Consider the following 16,042-nt stretch of genomic DNA (forward strand, 5'->3'; position numbering starts at 1 on the left):
CATTCGAACTGCTTTGCATGGCTGCCATAAGGTAGATCATTGTGAGGCGGCTCTTTATTGCCTGCTTCCAGTGATAAAACTCTTTCCATAGGCAGTGTGGTTTTCCTTAGAGGTATTGCCAACATGATATCACAGTAAAATATATTGTTTTGAAAAATGCAAGGAACAGCGCCCACTGCTGTTTGTTGTGGCCTTTCTAACCTGAAGCGTTTGACTGTGTCAACCATGGAAGTTTATGGACTATCCTCCCTTAAATGTGGCTGTCTTTAACTTTGCCATCATTCTCTGCCTGGTCCAGAATGCCATGCATGCTGCAATCCACACCAATGAAACCAGCACAATCACTATTTCTGAAGACGGGCCAAACAAGGCAAGATCATTGTATTAATCTTCTCTATTTTTCTTACCAAGTTATTGCCTGCAATAATTCACAAAAGTAAACTGTTCAATGTGTGCCACTTTCAAGTAGATCAAAATCTCATGACTTTGATCATTGAGTTGTGGTATGCAGGTGATTGTGTGGACCTTTAGGAAAATACTTGAAAAATGGAAATCCTCTTCCAGATATCTTCAGTGCATACCTGAAAGGACAGACATTCCTCCAAGGTCCTGATTGTGACTGACTAAAATAGAGGCGTTTCTTGCAGAAAGTCACAAAGCACATTGACTGCATGCTCCTGAAAACCGCTGTCAATGTCTAGGCTTCTGACAGGCTGTACAGACCTTGAAGCAGTCCATTTGTCCAACTCTCCATGTGTGTGGCATGTCAACAGATAACAGGTTGGTCTCAACTATCTGAGAACCCATCAAACTAGACTAGGAAGTCATCGTCCATCCCAAGGGATTGCCAGTGAAGAGGAAGCATTTGACTTGGTGACCTAAGGCTAATGAAATTAAGTAGTAAACTGGGTTCCCTCAAATATCAAGTACTGCTACTGACTCATGACCACCCTCGCAATAGTGAAGTAATGTCAATTTGGTGTGAGTGAATCACGTGCGCACACTTAGCTTTTTTGTATCATAGGATGGTTACAATACAATTGGAGGCTGTTCAGCTCATGTCATTACCAGCTCTCTGCAAGAGCGTTGCTCCTAGTCCCACTTGCCTGAATTTCCTAAATCAGAAGCTTTTCCCTCCAGACAATTATTCAATTTTCTATTGAGGTTTTGTTTAAATCTATCCACCTCATTTGGGTGTTGAAACCAGATCCTAACACCGGCACAAAAAAAGTTCCTCAGTTACTACTGCTGCTTCTGTTGTTTGGTGTCTTCTGATTCTTGATACTTTTGTCAACCCTGTTCAGACCCACATTTACGCATTTGTCAAATATCCCCTCAATCTTCTCTTAAAATAATCCTGGTATCGCTAATCTATCCATCTAACTGAAATCATTTGCCGGTGGGATCGTTGTGCTCTGCTCCTCGTCTAAAATCTTCTCATCCTTCCCTCCCAGTGCGCAGTGCCCCAGAGCTAAGTGCAATATTCTGGTTGAGGCCAAACCAGTGTTGCTTGCAGATTTATCATAACTTCACTGCTATTACGCTGTGTCCCTCTTCTTAAAAGCTCAGAATTTGGTATGGTTCAAGTTTTCTTAGCTGTCTTGCTCACTATATACTTTCCTCCAATCTGAAAAAAGACCATTGGCCCTTGCTGTTTGCCACCCAGCCAACACCGTATCCATGTTGCCACTGTCTTTTATTTCATGAGCTTTAACTTTGCTGTTGATTCTGTTTGTGACAGTCTTTTGAGCAATCGGTTACATTACATAATGAAGAATAGTAAAGGAAATCTTGCATCCATTAAATTTTAGTTTGTTTGGGAAGTTTTTAAAAATAAAGACTAGTTGAATCATGTATGAACGTGTAATCTGATTTAATACGGTTGACTTGAGGGTTAGACACTGACCAGGACACCGGGTCCTGTCTAATACTTCAGGATCTTGTAATATCAGTGTGGCCAAGTAGATGCCTTAGTTAAGCATCTCACCTGAAAGGGGGCATCTCCAACAATGCAACACTCCTCCGTACTGCTCAGGTGTCTGTGTATTATCTGCTAAAATATCTATAATTGTCATTCTGCCGATAGTAGTATCAACACAGCCACGTCGGATGTGTCTTTCTACAGTTTTGTGACTACTTTCCTGTTAATTTTCCCATACAAGAGCAAGCAGCGCCAAGGAATACCGTGCTGTGGGTTTAATAATGTGGCTTGTTTGTGTTGGAGTTACACTCGATTGTGTTACCAACCAAAATCAAAAGTCTTTTTTTTTAAGAAAGATGTGGATATGTTTGTTTCTTGAACTGGATTAAGTTTGCCAACACATGGTCATCCTATCAAATTAGCATTTCAATCAGAAAGGAAAAGTTGCTCCATTTCTCGCTCTAAACTTATTTTGACTGTAGATATTTTGAAGTTCTGCATTACTGAAGTGAGTCGGAGGGACTTGAGTGATGCGGTTAATGTGCAGTCATTGCAATAAATCTTCTTTGGGAATATTTCTTAAATGTGACTTAAGCAATAAGTTAAATCTTGTTGTCTTCGGTGGAAAGAAAGTTGTTTTAGCTGTAATGGTGTTCCAAATGACAATGGTGAAATCTTGGTAATTGCTGAAATGGTTTTCCAAGTGGTACTTAGCTGAACCACGATCAAACCACCATGCACCAACATTCTTTCTTGTTATTTGAACCATTTAGATTAAAATAAACACTTCAGATTGTTGTAAAATGAGATAATCAACCTGTTCCCTCCTTCAAGCTGTTAACGCTGAACATAGAGATTTCTGGCTGGCTAATCCGGAGTGAATTTGATCCTTTTTGCTGTTCATTCTGAGCAGCTCCCTTCTTTAACATTCTACAGTTTACACTGAAAATCTACTTGGGTGTCAAGTAGTCTGGAAATTAAATTTGACTGATTTGAATGGTTCTGCATTAGTAACTCTTAGCTCCAGTTGCAGTAGAAATTTCTAGTAATGTTGTATGATAGATTAATGTAGCAACTGTCCATGTTAGACCATTTGTGTACAGATGACATAATGATGCAGCTGGCTAAATCTGTGAAAATTGAGTCATACAGGCTGATCCCTTATGCTGCAGTGGGGTGCTACAGCTGGCTGCATTACCCTGGGTTAGTGGAGGGCAAAATTTCAGTTACTATTTCTGATCCCCATTCTTCAGGAGCTGTCAGCACAAGGCAGAGAATGGATGTTAAAGATGATGTGGATTTCTGCGTAATTCCTAGTTTGTAACTTGGTATAATTCCTTACGTCCCTTTACAAACCTTCAAATAGTCTTAACCATTCCCATTATCTAGTGTTCCTATACAAAAGCTGTGTACCCTTGTGTTAACACAGGATAGCAATAAAGGTTGGCTATGTGAAGTTCTAAAAATACGAAAAAATTCTCAGTGGAGGAAAAGCATATCATTTTGGAAAGCTAACTAAAGACCATCTTGACATTGACCTCCAGTGCTATAGCAACCAGAGAAAATCCGGTATTTGTAAAGGCTAATTGAAAGTTATTTTAGTGGTTCATTAATTGTTTCTATTCTCTTCCTCCTCCACAACCTCTCCAAAACAAAACAGCTCAGCATAGAGAAAGTCAGAGCTATGGTGGAACAAGTCGAGATGAAAGCCCAAGTGATTCGGTCAGAAGTCAAAGCAGTTACTTCACGGCACAAGAAGGCTCTAGAGGAACGTGAGTGTGACCTATTAAGAAAGGTGAGTTACTTACAGAATCATAAAGTTATGGCATAAGAGGAGGCCATTCAGTCCATCATATTAGAGCTGTCACAATAAACTAGCTGTCCATTCTGTTCCCTTTTCTAGCACCAGTCCATAGCCTTGCAGGCTACAGTGTTTCAGATGCAGGTCCGTGTTCCTTTTTAAATGAGTTGAGGGTTTCTGCCTCAACAGTCAGACTGACAGTGAATATCAGACACTCGGTGCAAGCTGTACAGAGAAGTTTGGCACTTGAAAAACGTGGTACATCTCTGGTTTGTGGTTCAGTGCTAAATGCTCATGTGAAAACCAAATTTTCTTTTGCTGCTCCATCTCCATCCCATCCTTCTGTTGGTTTTGACTTGTGCTGCAGTGCATTTTTATGTCATGCTTTATGTATGTGAGTTTAGATAGGTTTGGGGCTATTTTTGTTTAATTCATTCATAGGATGTGGGCAGTGCTGGCTAGGCCAGTATTCATTGCCGTTGCCTAGTTGCTTTGGGAGAAACTGGTAGTGAGCTGCTGTCTTGAAGTGCTACAGTCCTTGGAGTGCAGGGACCCCCCCGTTCCCTCCCCCCCCCTCTCCCCCCCCCCCCCCCCAAAATGCTTTTTGGAAAGGAGCTCCAGGAATTTGACCCAGTCATTGTGAAGGAACAGCAGCATGTTGCTCAATAGGAATAGGTGTTGTACCGAATTTGAACTGTTTTTGCAAACCAGACTGACTCTCTGGTTTATAATCAGCATCAAATGCAATATCCATGTTACATATTTGAGTGCCTGCACAGAAGTTGGGTTGTGAGGGAAGGAAGTAGTAGTCTCCCTCAAGTGACATCTCAGTGAATTATCTTGAATTGCTTTGATTCTTCTGTAGTCATTAAGAGTGTGGTCCTGCCAACGGAAATCAGATGAATAACCCCTTGAATCTGTTCTTGATGGTATTGAACTTGATGCTATACTAGAAAAGCATTTCTCTTGTAAGCAAATCTTGGAATCTAATACCTGCTCAAGATGAAGATTTAAATGGGGTGGGACCTTCATGTAGAAGGCCATTTGGTTTGTCACACTTGTGATCGCTGTCCAAATTAGTGTGAGCGGCTCCCCATGCCTCTATCTTAACCTTCTGCGAACACATTTTAGTTGCTTTCTGAAAGCTCCAAGGAATCTGAATTAACGCCCTTCTACTCCAGGTTTTAGCCTTTGTGAAGAAATTTTCTCTTTTTACCAATTTTTAAAAAGATATGCAATTTGGTTACAACCTAAATTGCAAGAGCAAATTTCTTGGGCTCGTATTTGGTTATCAAAATGCTTCTAATTTTGTGCATCTCTGGCTCCTAAACTAATACAGAAGGAAATTATAACTTTTCCAATCTCTCTTCATAACTATCCCGGTAAACAACATCGCTGCCCTCTCCAGGGCCTGAACATCCTTAAAATGTGGTGTACGCAGCTGTACATAATGTTCCGGCTGAAGTCAAACCAGAGATTTCTAAATGTATCATGACTACATTGTTTTTTTTTTAAATTCATTGTTCCTATTTAGAAATGAAGTTTCTCAATTGGCTTGTTGGCCAGCTGCTTGCACTTTGAGAGCTTTGCATATAAATCCCTTTTTTTCGCTCTAGCATCCTCTTCAGAATAGATTTTTATTGCCTCACCATGTTGTTTCTCCAGGCACTGAATAAGTACTTCATCAGTCTTTAAGACAAAAACAAATGATTGTCAAAGTAGATAGGAGGAATGGGAGTAAGGATTTGGATCAAGACGACCATTCCAGCCCCTCTTATTCGGAGAACTTGATTAGCTTAGACGTGATCTGCCTTTAAAAGCTCCTAAAATCCATGTTTCTTGGAATGGAACTTTGCTGTTGGCTATTAATATTAAACTAATTGGCCTACAGTTAAATCATAGAAATTTACAGCATGGAAGATGGCCATTTGGCACACTATGCCCATATTTGCCAACATTTGGCAAGAAGGCGACTACCTGAATATTATTTAAATAGAGAAAGACTGCATGTGGGTGTAGCACAGTAGAATTTGGCAGTTCTTGTGAATAAATTGTAAAATGATATGACAAATTGACTGTTGGCCTTTGGCAAAGGGAATGAAGTATAAAAATGGGGAAGTTTGCTAAAACCATACAAGACACTCATCAGACTGCACTCAGAATACTGTGTACAGTTTTACCTCAATATCAAAGGAAAGATGTATTGGCATGGAAGCATTGCTGAGGAGATTCATGAGGTTGGGTACAATAGAATTGTCTTTGTCCTCTCCAAAGATCACTGCAGGAGAGTGTATCTGGTGAGAATGGGTTGGCAAGGATTAAGTGTGAATGGCAATTTGAGTGCTGTACTGGAGGTTCTTGGAATTGTAGTAGAGGAAGATGATGCCATTCTTTGGGAGAACAGCAGAAAACAGTTTGTAAATGGAGGGTAAATAAAAGCCCCGGTTCACAGTTAATAGTTTTTGAAAACTGCATTTCATAAATGAAGTCAATAGTTCAGATAGAGAAACAGGAATGTAGTAGCCCAGCCATTTGTGGTATTATGTAATAGATTGTTCCTTACATTTACCTGTGAGGAATTAGCACATTTCAGAATGCGAATTATTGAAATGCTGTTAGGATGAATTTTAATACACAATGCACATATCATTTCTTTTAAAAATTAGAGACAAGTGGAATACTTGAGACTACATGCTGCATCCACAGAATTTGTGTTGAAACTTAAGTTTGTGGATTTGTTCAGGAGGGGACAGCATGGTGGCTCAGTGGTTAGCACTGCTGCCCCACAGTGCCAAGGACCCAGGTTTGATTCCACCCTTGGGCGACTCTGGAGTTTGCATGTTCTCTGTCTGCGTGGGTTTCCTCCAAGTGCCCTGGTTTCTTCTCACAGTCCAAAGATGTACAGGTTAGATGGATTGGCTGTGCTAAAATGCAGGGTTACAGTCATAGGATAGGATAGGCGTTGAGTCAGGGTGGGATGCTCTTTGGAGGGTCATTGTGAACTCGATGGGCCAAATGACCTGCTTCCACACTGTAGGGATTCTCTGAGGTACAGGGTAATTCAAATTTGAGAGGTGCTGCATAGTATTATTCCTACCTCCAAAATACAGCAGGTAAATTCAAAGTTCAACTTTATGTCCTATAGTGCTTTTAAGTATTTTGACCTGTCATTGCTCCACCCAGGTTATGCACTGCAAGGTGTCTCCGATTGCAATAGGATAAAAACATTGATTCAATATTGAGAACTCAGTAAGACTGAACTCTGTTTTAATTTAGTTGCTCTACGATTGTCTTGGTAATCATTGCTGACATTTGAGACTTGACTCAGTGCTTTTAATAAAATGTATTATTTTTGTGTACTGTGTGCAAAGAAATTAAGGTTCTGTAGTAAGAGTTATAGATTTTGTTTGAAGGTTTTGACTGGAGAGCCCTTGTGCTAAGACCTAATTGTAGCCTTTGCAGAGAACAATTTGGGGTAATATTGCATTGTACAGCAACTATTGCTCCAGTTTTTAGATGATGTGGAATTATAACAGTTTAGAAGCATGTGGTTTCCAGCATAAATTGATCTCCATTCAGGTGGGATTTGGATGTTTCAATTGGATATAGTGCCCCTAAACTAGAGGAAGTCTGCTTCATTGCCTGATTTTTGACTATTATCTAGCAAACCTATTGGGCAGGAAGGGATCTTTTCCTCTGAGCATAGGATTTGCTCTGCGCTTACACCTTTAAAAATTAAAAGTTTGGTCAAGCATAGTATCAATGGTTAAATGGATGCTTTTTTTTTGAGGTAGAAAAGTGGAAAAAACAGGCTGGGCGGTCAAAGTTACTTATTTATAGTCGGTGAAATCAATAAAATAGTGTGCAGCATTTTAAATAAAATTTGTTCAACTTTAATTTTCACACGAACAGGTTGAAAAGATCCGGCAAATGAAGGCCAAGACCCTGCACCTTCAAGTGGAAGCACTGCGTGAGAATTTAACCCGGCTGGAAAGCACTATAGATTGTGTTCAGAAAGCCTTATTGGATGGACGTGATGTGGATGTTCTCTTGGCAAAAGAACAAATGTTTGTCCAAATCCAGGACTTGAAGAAGCTTCGGAATCTCCTTCAGCCTCAAGACGATGACACTCTTTCGTTCATTCCACCCGATGGTGTACTGTACAAAGCCATCAAGTCACTGGGCATAATTAGTAGCAGTGCATATGCTCCAATATCTACAGCAACTGGTGAAGGATTGAAACGGGCATTACGTGGGAAAATGAGCAGCTTCACTGTAATCACCAAAGATCACACTGGTGAAGGAAGATCATCTGGTGGTGACTTGGTCGTAGTTGTTATCATGGGACCTGATGGCTGTCTCTTTCGTGCTGATGTTCTCGATCATCATGACGGCACTTACACAATTAGTTACTCCCCACATCTGGAAGGAGAACATGTGGTCTCCGTGACAATTCGCGGTCAGCATATTGAGAACAGCCCTTTTCGAGTAATTGTCAAAGCAGGTCGCAACTACTCTGGAATTGGGCTCCCAATCTGCTCCTTTGGCGGAGAAGGGGATGAAGATGGGCAGCTTTGCCGACCTTGGGGTGTCTGTGTCAACAAAGAAGGCTATATTATCATTGCTGATCGTAGCAACAACCGTGTTCAAGTGTTCACACCAAGTGGAACCTATCACCACAAGTTTGGGACAGCGGGTGCCAGGCCTGGGCAGTTTGATCGTCCTGCTGGAGTTGCCTGTGATCAGAATTGTCGAATCGTAGTGGCTGATAAGGACAATCACCGCATTCAGGTGTTCACCTTTGAGGGGCAATTTATCCTTAAGTTTGGGGAGAAAGGAAGCAAGAATGGCCAGTTCAACTATCCTTGGGATGTTGCAGTCAATACTGATGGAAAGATCCTAGTGTCTGACACTCGCAATCATAGAGTTCAGCTTTTTGGCCCAGATGGAAATTTTGTAAGTAAATATGGCTTTGAGGGAGCATTGTGGAAGCACTTTGATTCTCCTCGTGGAGTGGCCTTTAACCATGAAGGACACCTTGTGGTCACAGATTTCAACAACCACCGGCTGCTGGTGATCCATCCTGACTTCCAGTCTGCACGTTTCCTTGGCTCTGAAGGCACAAGTAATGGTCAGTTCCTCCGACCTCAGGGTGTAGCTATTGACCAAGAAGGGCGCATCATTGTCGCTGATTCCAGGAACCATCGCATTCAGATCTTTGAACCAAACGGCAATTTCCTGTGCAAGTTCGGGACCCAAGGCAGTGGCTTTGGACAGATGGATCGTCCATCCGGAATAGCCCTGATGCCAGATGGACTGATAGTAGTCGTCGACTTTGGCAACAATCGTATCCTCTTGTTTTAATAATGCTGTGTGCTTTGATTTTCTATATTGTGGATTTGTTGCTCAGGGACAATGTCTTAATTGTTTTCCCTAGAGAAGACAGGTTTTTTTTTTCTGTGCTGCAGTCATCTACCTCATGTTGGTAAAGTGTGAGCTGTGAGACTACTTCAAAACTACATAAATATATAGACCTACCTCACTGCCTGCAGATGTTGGGCTGACTTAATGTTTGGATATTTCCATGGAACTGTGCAAATGTGTCCAGGCAATTGGTGCCTTTATGACCTGAATCCAAAGACTTGTTTCTTAGTATTAAAATTGTCCTGTAGCTTTATTTAAAGAAAAATCTCTCAGGTAGGAAGACTATTGGCCACTTCTATAGCCTAAAAATGGCCATTTGTGGGTGACTGAAAAGCTTCGGCTGCCTACCTGCATACGTTTTGTTTTCAGGGATTAGTTGATATTGAATATCTCGTACGTTTAGCCCTACACTCTTCTGAATGTAGCCCTACGCTTCACCTGAATGTAAGCTAAATACCTCTTTTTTTTTTTTGTTGTTGTTTTTGGGGTGTAATGTTCTTTGGCCTGATGCACATAATGGTGAACATAGAAGTTGTTGAGGGTTCTTCTAAGTGTGTGTTTATTTGGGATATTTGTGTAAGGAAGATTTGGGATGCTATTTGATACCCTGAAGATCAAAGTATAGTAAGGCACCTGGGATAATCAAATTATATTTACCTCAACTGCTAGCTCAGGTACCTACATAAAATCAATTTCCTACTGAATTGGTAGGCTGTATTTGGTTTCGGAGGCAGTATTACTTTGCTTTGGAAGTGTGAATTGGCTGATTTAGAAGACTGTTTCCTTGGGTCTTGTTTAGTCTGAATTCCGCTAATTGGGAATCTTTAGAAAAACGAGTTCAGGGTGAGCAAAGTCCACTGGTCCTGTTTTGGTGTGCCACTGTTTGGATGCACACGCACTGTTACAGATGCCATAAACCGAAATGGTTCTCGATGCCAAGTTCCCTAAATGGGGAGATTTTTAATCCTACATACTTCATTGAGAAATCATGTGTTGATATTTTAACACAAAAAAACACTGTAAAATGCAATTGAGCTGATTAGTTCTTTTTACTGGTGGGTTTTAGGCAATGGATTTATGTTGTCCTGACCCCTCGAGTAGAAAAAAGTCAGTTCTTTAAAGAGCATTATTGTAATGGTTTGTGTGTGTCGTGCGCTGGGGCAGTAGTAATGCTTGTGAAGACCCATTAGGACTGGCACTGCGCTGTTATGTGAATATTCTGCCAGGATTCTAGTTGTAGCTAATAGTTGAGGAAATATATATATGCTATATATATATGCGCTGTAGTCGTAGGAACGTTGGTAGAATCCTTGGATTTATTTTCATCTCTGAATCTTCCGTTTTTCCTGTAGCCCAAAAGTGACCAATTAGTTTAGAAATGAGACAATGTCTCTTTAAAACTATTTTAAATTAAGTTTATGCAAATGATTTCCTTCACAGCCTTCTCTTAAATATGGATTTTAGAAAAGACAACAGTATTTTTACAGTCTGGGAATCGCAACAAATAAACATGACATTTTACAGAAACCACACTGAATACTTTTGAAAAATCCAGAGGTCATTGATAGCCATAAATTGTACAGTTTTAACTCTGAGCCAGTTTCATCATACCTGCTAAGATACTCCTAGTTTTCCTGCCTTGCTAGTTTGGTAATCAGAGTTAAAGACACAATCCCATTTCCATTTCACTTTTTAGCCTTTTGCCTGCCAATTGTTTGCAGCTTGCAAAAGCTAGCAGCCTGTGATGCATTCAACCTTTAACAATGAGTAATCATTGCCTTTTGGGAAGGAAATGGGTCCAAGTGTTTAAAAGCTGTGAAGGTTGGGGGTTTTCACATTTGGCAGTCTGTCTTCATTTGAACAGAAGACTTGTGTGGCTTCATTTTGGAGCAACTCACCTTGGCCAGCTTTCTAAATCAGGCTAAAGAATGAACTACTGGGCTAACCTCTGAATGCAGCTGGACCTTAACCCTGGGCCATAATGGATTGAATTCAAAGTGTAAGAGCTGCTATTTAATTAAATGAAACAAATTGATGCAAATTTTATCATTACTCTGAGCTTGTTGAGACAAGACATTTTAGTTTGTAGGATGAAAGAGGCATGCTAATCAGTAAAATGATAATGGGGAAATCTGAAATGAGGGGTAACATTAATGTAAATTTGAGGTCCCAGCCTGGAAAAGGGTGGTTGTTTTTGGTTAAAATTAAAAATTCAAAATTTGTGCGGAGCAGTATCCATTTATAAATATTAGTATTCTACATTATTGTAAGCTCCCTACTGAATCTGTTTAGCTTTCAAGATGAAACTGGCTAATGTGCTGCTTCAGATTGTAACAGTCGGTTGAATATGTCGTGGTTAGATGTTGTAGCGTAGAATGGCTTTTGTTTTACACATCGGGAAATTGTTCATGAGCGGTGGTTAATGATTAATGCGAAACAGTTAAGGGGCCCATCAATTTGAAAAATACATTTAGACTCTCCACCTTTTGAAGTATGAAATAGGCTTTGTCTTTAAAATTAGATTGAAACTTACAAAAATTCCTGTAATTTGAATGCTGTGCTCTTAACTTTGAGTTTTATGCAGTTACAGCTCTTGGTATACAGCCATAGATATGTCTCCTGAAGCCATTTTTTTCCCTCTTTAGCACAAATTTAAGGATACAAGCACACAGTTGTCAGCCCCACTTTTGGGGTGCATTTTAAAAGTAAAAATTGAAAAATGTATCAATTTTTACACACCACATGAATCAGTTATTACTGTATTGAGTTCCTTTGGGATAACAGATAAATCTCAACCAAATTGAATCTTATTTAAAAAAGATGGGGTGTGTCCTTAATTAAGATTATTTAAAATATCTTACTGTGTTTGAGGTTATTGATATGATATAGGTTTTGCAATGGTCTCCTGGCTTTAAAAAAAATTGGTTATGATAGCCAGTTCTTTTCCTGATGGACTCTTGGTGAACTTTGCTAATCTATAATGTGATGACCCTTTTTATCATGTTGCTCATAATGAGGTCATCAGTTAATATTTGCAATATTTTTTCAAACCATAATGCATTCTTGAATTTTTCTAAGTGCATTGATCTGAACCTTTAAGCTACTTTTTTTACAGGTGCAAAAATGTAAAGTTAAAAGCATGATTCCAGGGGAGAAGGTAAAGTTCTTGTTTTAAAAATTCACCCTTTTTAATCATTTTCAATTTGGCTTAAGTGTCTGCTATCCAATTGGTGACTTAAGATAATGCATAGAAAACTAAATCAAGATTATGAATTAGGTGCATCAGCATTCAAAACTCATCACTTTTTTTCCAATTTTGTAACTGGACAAATCCCCAAAGTCTGTTTTAGCTTGAGTATACACAAAACAACTTCACACAGCTTTACAAGCAAATTCAGAGTTCACTCAAAGTGCTTAATGGATTATGTTCACAATTCTTAAAGTTTAAGCAGGCACAGTACCTTACCTCCAATAACCTCAACAAAAGATCAACTTGCAGAATTCCAATAAGCCAATTAATTCAGAGACTAGGGTCAAAATGATACATAATTCTCAGGGAAGTGATCCTACTATCTCTGGATGGTAATTGGGGTGCAAGATGTGGTTCTGGTGCCTTGTCAGGTAATGGTTTTTGTCTACCTCAGTGCCTCTTTCTGTGGCAGCTTCAAACTACCTCATGTTGGAACCCAATTGGCTCACCTGCCGTTGGGTGAATAGCTTGCACCGGGGGCTAATGTGCAGTCTTCTGATATCGGGATTTTAATGCAACCGATGAATCAGCTGCCGAAATGGGCACTGAACAAATAAATATATGGATGATGGTTCATACGAAGCCCCTAGTAGTTTTGTCGTCTCCTGTTTTAGGAAACTCCCATTCAGCATGTAGTTGGGTTCTACAGTTAAGTGTCTGCAGTGTGGCTTCAGAAACACTTTGCAAAAAGAGAAATTCTACAATCTGAGCAGAACTTCTAAACTTAACAGACATTATCCTTGTTTTAATATACATAAATTAGATGTTTGAAAGACCTTGTGCTTCCAGGCTTATCCTGTCAACTGCTGTCAAAAGGAAGCTCTTGGGAAAACTCAGTGGCAAGTGACTTTCCCACTAGCCCTGCTGTGTGCTGAATGGTACAATTTTATGAATAGTCATGTGGTTTGATTTAATGGCATCACAGGGCAGGCCAAATCTCTACCTCTTTTACACACACGGAAGAATTGTTATATTTATACATAAAATAATGTTAAACATCCTAATCTCAAAGGTGACTTGTCCTTTTTTTCACTGTCCCAAAATGTTCTCACTTGCCTGGTTGGGAAATGTGTGGATGGTAGGAAATGGACAAGCTTTTGGTCAGATGTCTCGAGTTTTCCCTTAAGGTTCTTAATGTGGCATCCCTTCTGTTGTCCTCCTGCATGTCAAGTGAGGTTTTGCAAAAGTGTAGATGGAGGTGCTGTTCTGGTTAGTTGTTTGAAAGGTGACAATGCTTGGGAGGAAAGGGAGGATTTGATGTTAACATAGGTTTGGGGAGCAGTTGGACTCCAGGCCACTTTGGTTTGTCATCCATGTACATGTGTACAAAATAGAATCTGATGCTCACAGGCACTTGGAGTTGATTTTCTAAGCTTGCTGGCAGATGCAGTTGAAGCCTTGCAGGGTTTTGACCATTTAAGCCAGTGCAGTTTACTCAAAGCGGAGTGATCAGAAATTGAATAACCCGTTTCACACACTAAAATGTTGGATGTTGTTAAAATGTAGACAGAGGAGTTATGGACTATTTCATTGACAAAGTATGACCCTGGTTGATAGTGGGAACACCTGATGTGCTGTTTGTTTAAACAAATTGTTTTTGTGAACTGATTTTATGAAGTGCTTAAGTTTTTTTTTATATTTCGTGAAACTGGGTTTCAAACCACTAGTTAAGCAGACTTTATTCAAAATTTATTCTTGAGAATTTAGTGTCTGGTCCAAGATCCAGAAATCCTGGCTGAGAAGACGTAATATATAGCTTAAAGAAGTTTTCGCTGTTTTCTAAAAACAGTGAAACCAAGTTCTGGGCTCAAATTATTTTAGAGGCAGAGCTACAGTAAAATCAAAAGTTATATTGAGTTGTGTAAGAAGTGATTTTGCTTATTGCCTCTGTTTTTCTTTTCTAATTTTAACTTTGTAGTCTGTGTTCTAGATTAAGGGGATAGCATTAAAATGTCTGGTGCAAGTGGTCAAAGGCCCTTTTCTCAAACTTAGACAAGTGCCTCAAAATGACGGAGCCTGTTTCTGTATTTAAAGATGTCTGAGCAGTATTGTTTAATTTACTGTTGTACAACAACCCAGCATTTAATGTTCATCGGTGGTTACCACTGCTTAAAGGAAAGGGGGAATTGGAGTCCTAGACTACCAGAAAAGTGTTTTAAAAGAAAATTCCTCTTGGGGTTGTCTTTACAGTAAGGTGACGGGTAATTTTTTTTGTTTCACCCTTTTGTATAACTTACCTCTACATTATAAGATCCAGCCTCTGCACCAAAGAATGAGGTTTACTGACCTGGAACACTTCTTATTCCTGTGTGTTTGAAAGCCTAAAAATTGATGTTTGTGCAATTTTATCTGGATGAAAGTTCAATAAAATTTGTTTACAATTGATGTATTCTTGTTCTGTTTTCTCAAGTAATGTTAAATCAGTACAATATATACACTTGATTTCAAGTGGCAAAAATGGTTGAGAATGAGTGACACTAAATCGTGGCATACTTGAATTAAGAGTTTTGATCTTGTTTGGATTGAAGTCCTGATTTCTTAATTTCCTCAGCATACTCTTGCAGGGTATGGAAGCTGTTAACAGTTTAAAACCAAATGTGAAGTCATGCACACTCAATAAAGAAACTTTTCCTTGCTGCATTAGCTTGGATTGGTCATAATATCAGGAGTTGTACCATAATCCCCTGGGCCAGATCTAACTGCAATAGTTTAACGTAGCTACACTCCTCTAGAGTGGTGGGTCTTGAACAGTAATCTTTTGGCCCACAGGTAGGGACAGCACCACTGTGCTTCAAGAGCCCTCTACTTGTGTCTTGTTCATGTTCTTTCTTCCCTAATTTGTGCCATTATTGGAGCCTGGTCAGTGCCTAAATAGGCAGAAAATGGAAATGAAGGTTGCCAAAAATTAGCAAACTGTAGGTAAGCAAAAATCTGTGGACTTGGGTTTTGCATACTATTACATGATCCCCAAGTTCCCACAGCTCCTGGTAGGCCAATGTCACTACATGCTAGTAGGATATAATAATGCCCTTGTGTTAGTGCATTTCAGTCCCCTAGATTCAAAGATAATTGTAGCTTAGACTATAATATTGTAGTAGCTATTGGGTGACTAATCCTAGTCTAGAGGTCTAGACTAATAGTTCTGAGAATTAGTACTTGAATTCCACCTCTGCAGTTTGAGTTCAAATTTCAGTATTTGAATCAAATCTGACAGTGTGGCCTTGAGGTTGTTGGATTGTTGTAAATCTCTGGTTCACTAATGACGTGTCAGTAGGAAATCTGCCATCTTATTCGTGATCACCACCTACTCCAGTCCCACACCAATGTGGCTAACCCTTCAATTCCTTTGAAATAGCCTGGCAATGGCTATTAAAGGCCCATAGCTTGAAGGGAAAGAAAGGTCTATGCAAGTGTAGCCAGCTACTGAAAATCATCTTTAAAAGCAGCAAGCTAGTTCATAGCAAGCTGTGGCTACCAGAACAATCCCAAAAAGTTTTGTTAAAGTTGCATCTGGGTATTCTAATTACAAACAAATGTCACTTCATTTTGGATTCACAAGGCAAAAGATACATAATTTAGAACAGCTGTTGAGATTCAGTACTTCTGACCTCCAAGAAAATGGAGGGCTGAAGTGCTTTCAGTTTTA

General features: G+C 39.6%; 1 protein-coding gene across 1 annotated transcript in view; it reads left to right on the forward strand.

The window, feature by feature from the left end:
• trim71 (tripartite motif containing 71, E3 ubiquitin protein ligase) overlaps positions 1-14,781 on the forward strand; it is a 52,456-nt gene extending 37,675 nt beyond the window's left edge. Inside the window, exons 3-4 of the mRNA XM_020536269.2 lie at positions 3,582-3,716; positions 7,635-14,781. Coding sequence (XP_020391858.2) covers positions 3,582-3,716; positions 7,635-9,086 — 1,587 coding nt within the window. The 3' untranslated portion in view covers positions 9,087-14,781. The remainder of the gene's footprint in view (positions 1-3,581; positions 3,717-7,634) is intronic.
• The last annotated feature ends 1,261 nt before the right edge of the window (positions 14,782-16,042 follow it).

This window comes from Rhincodon typus, chromosome 15 (assembly GCF_021869965.1).
Source record: "Rhincodon typus isolate 14 chromosome 15, sRhiTyp1.1, whole genome shotgun sequence".
Classification (NCBI taxonomy): Eukaryota; Metazoa; Chordata; class Chondrichthyes; order Orectolobiformes; family Rhincodontidae; genus Rhincodon; species Rhincodon typus.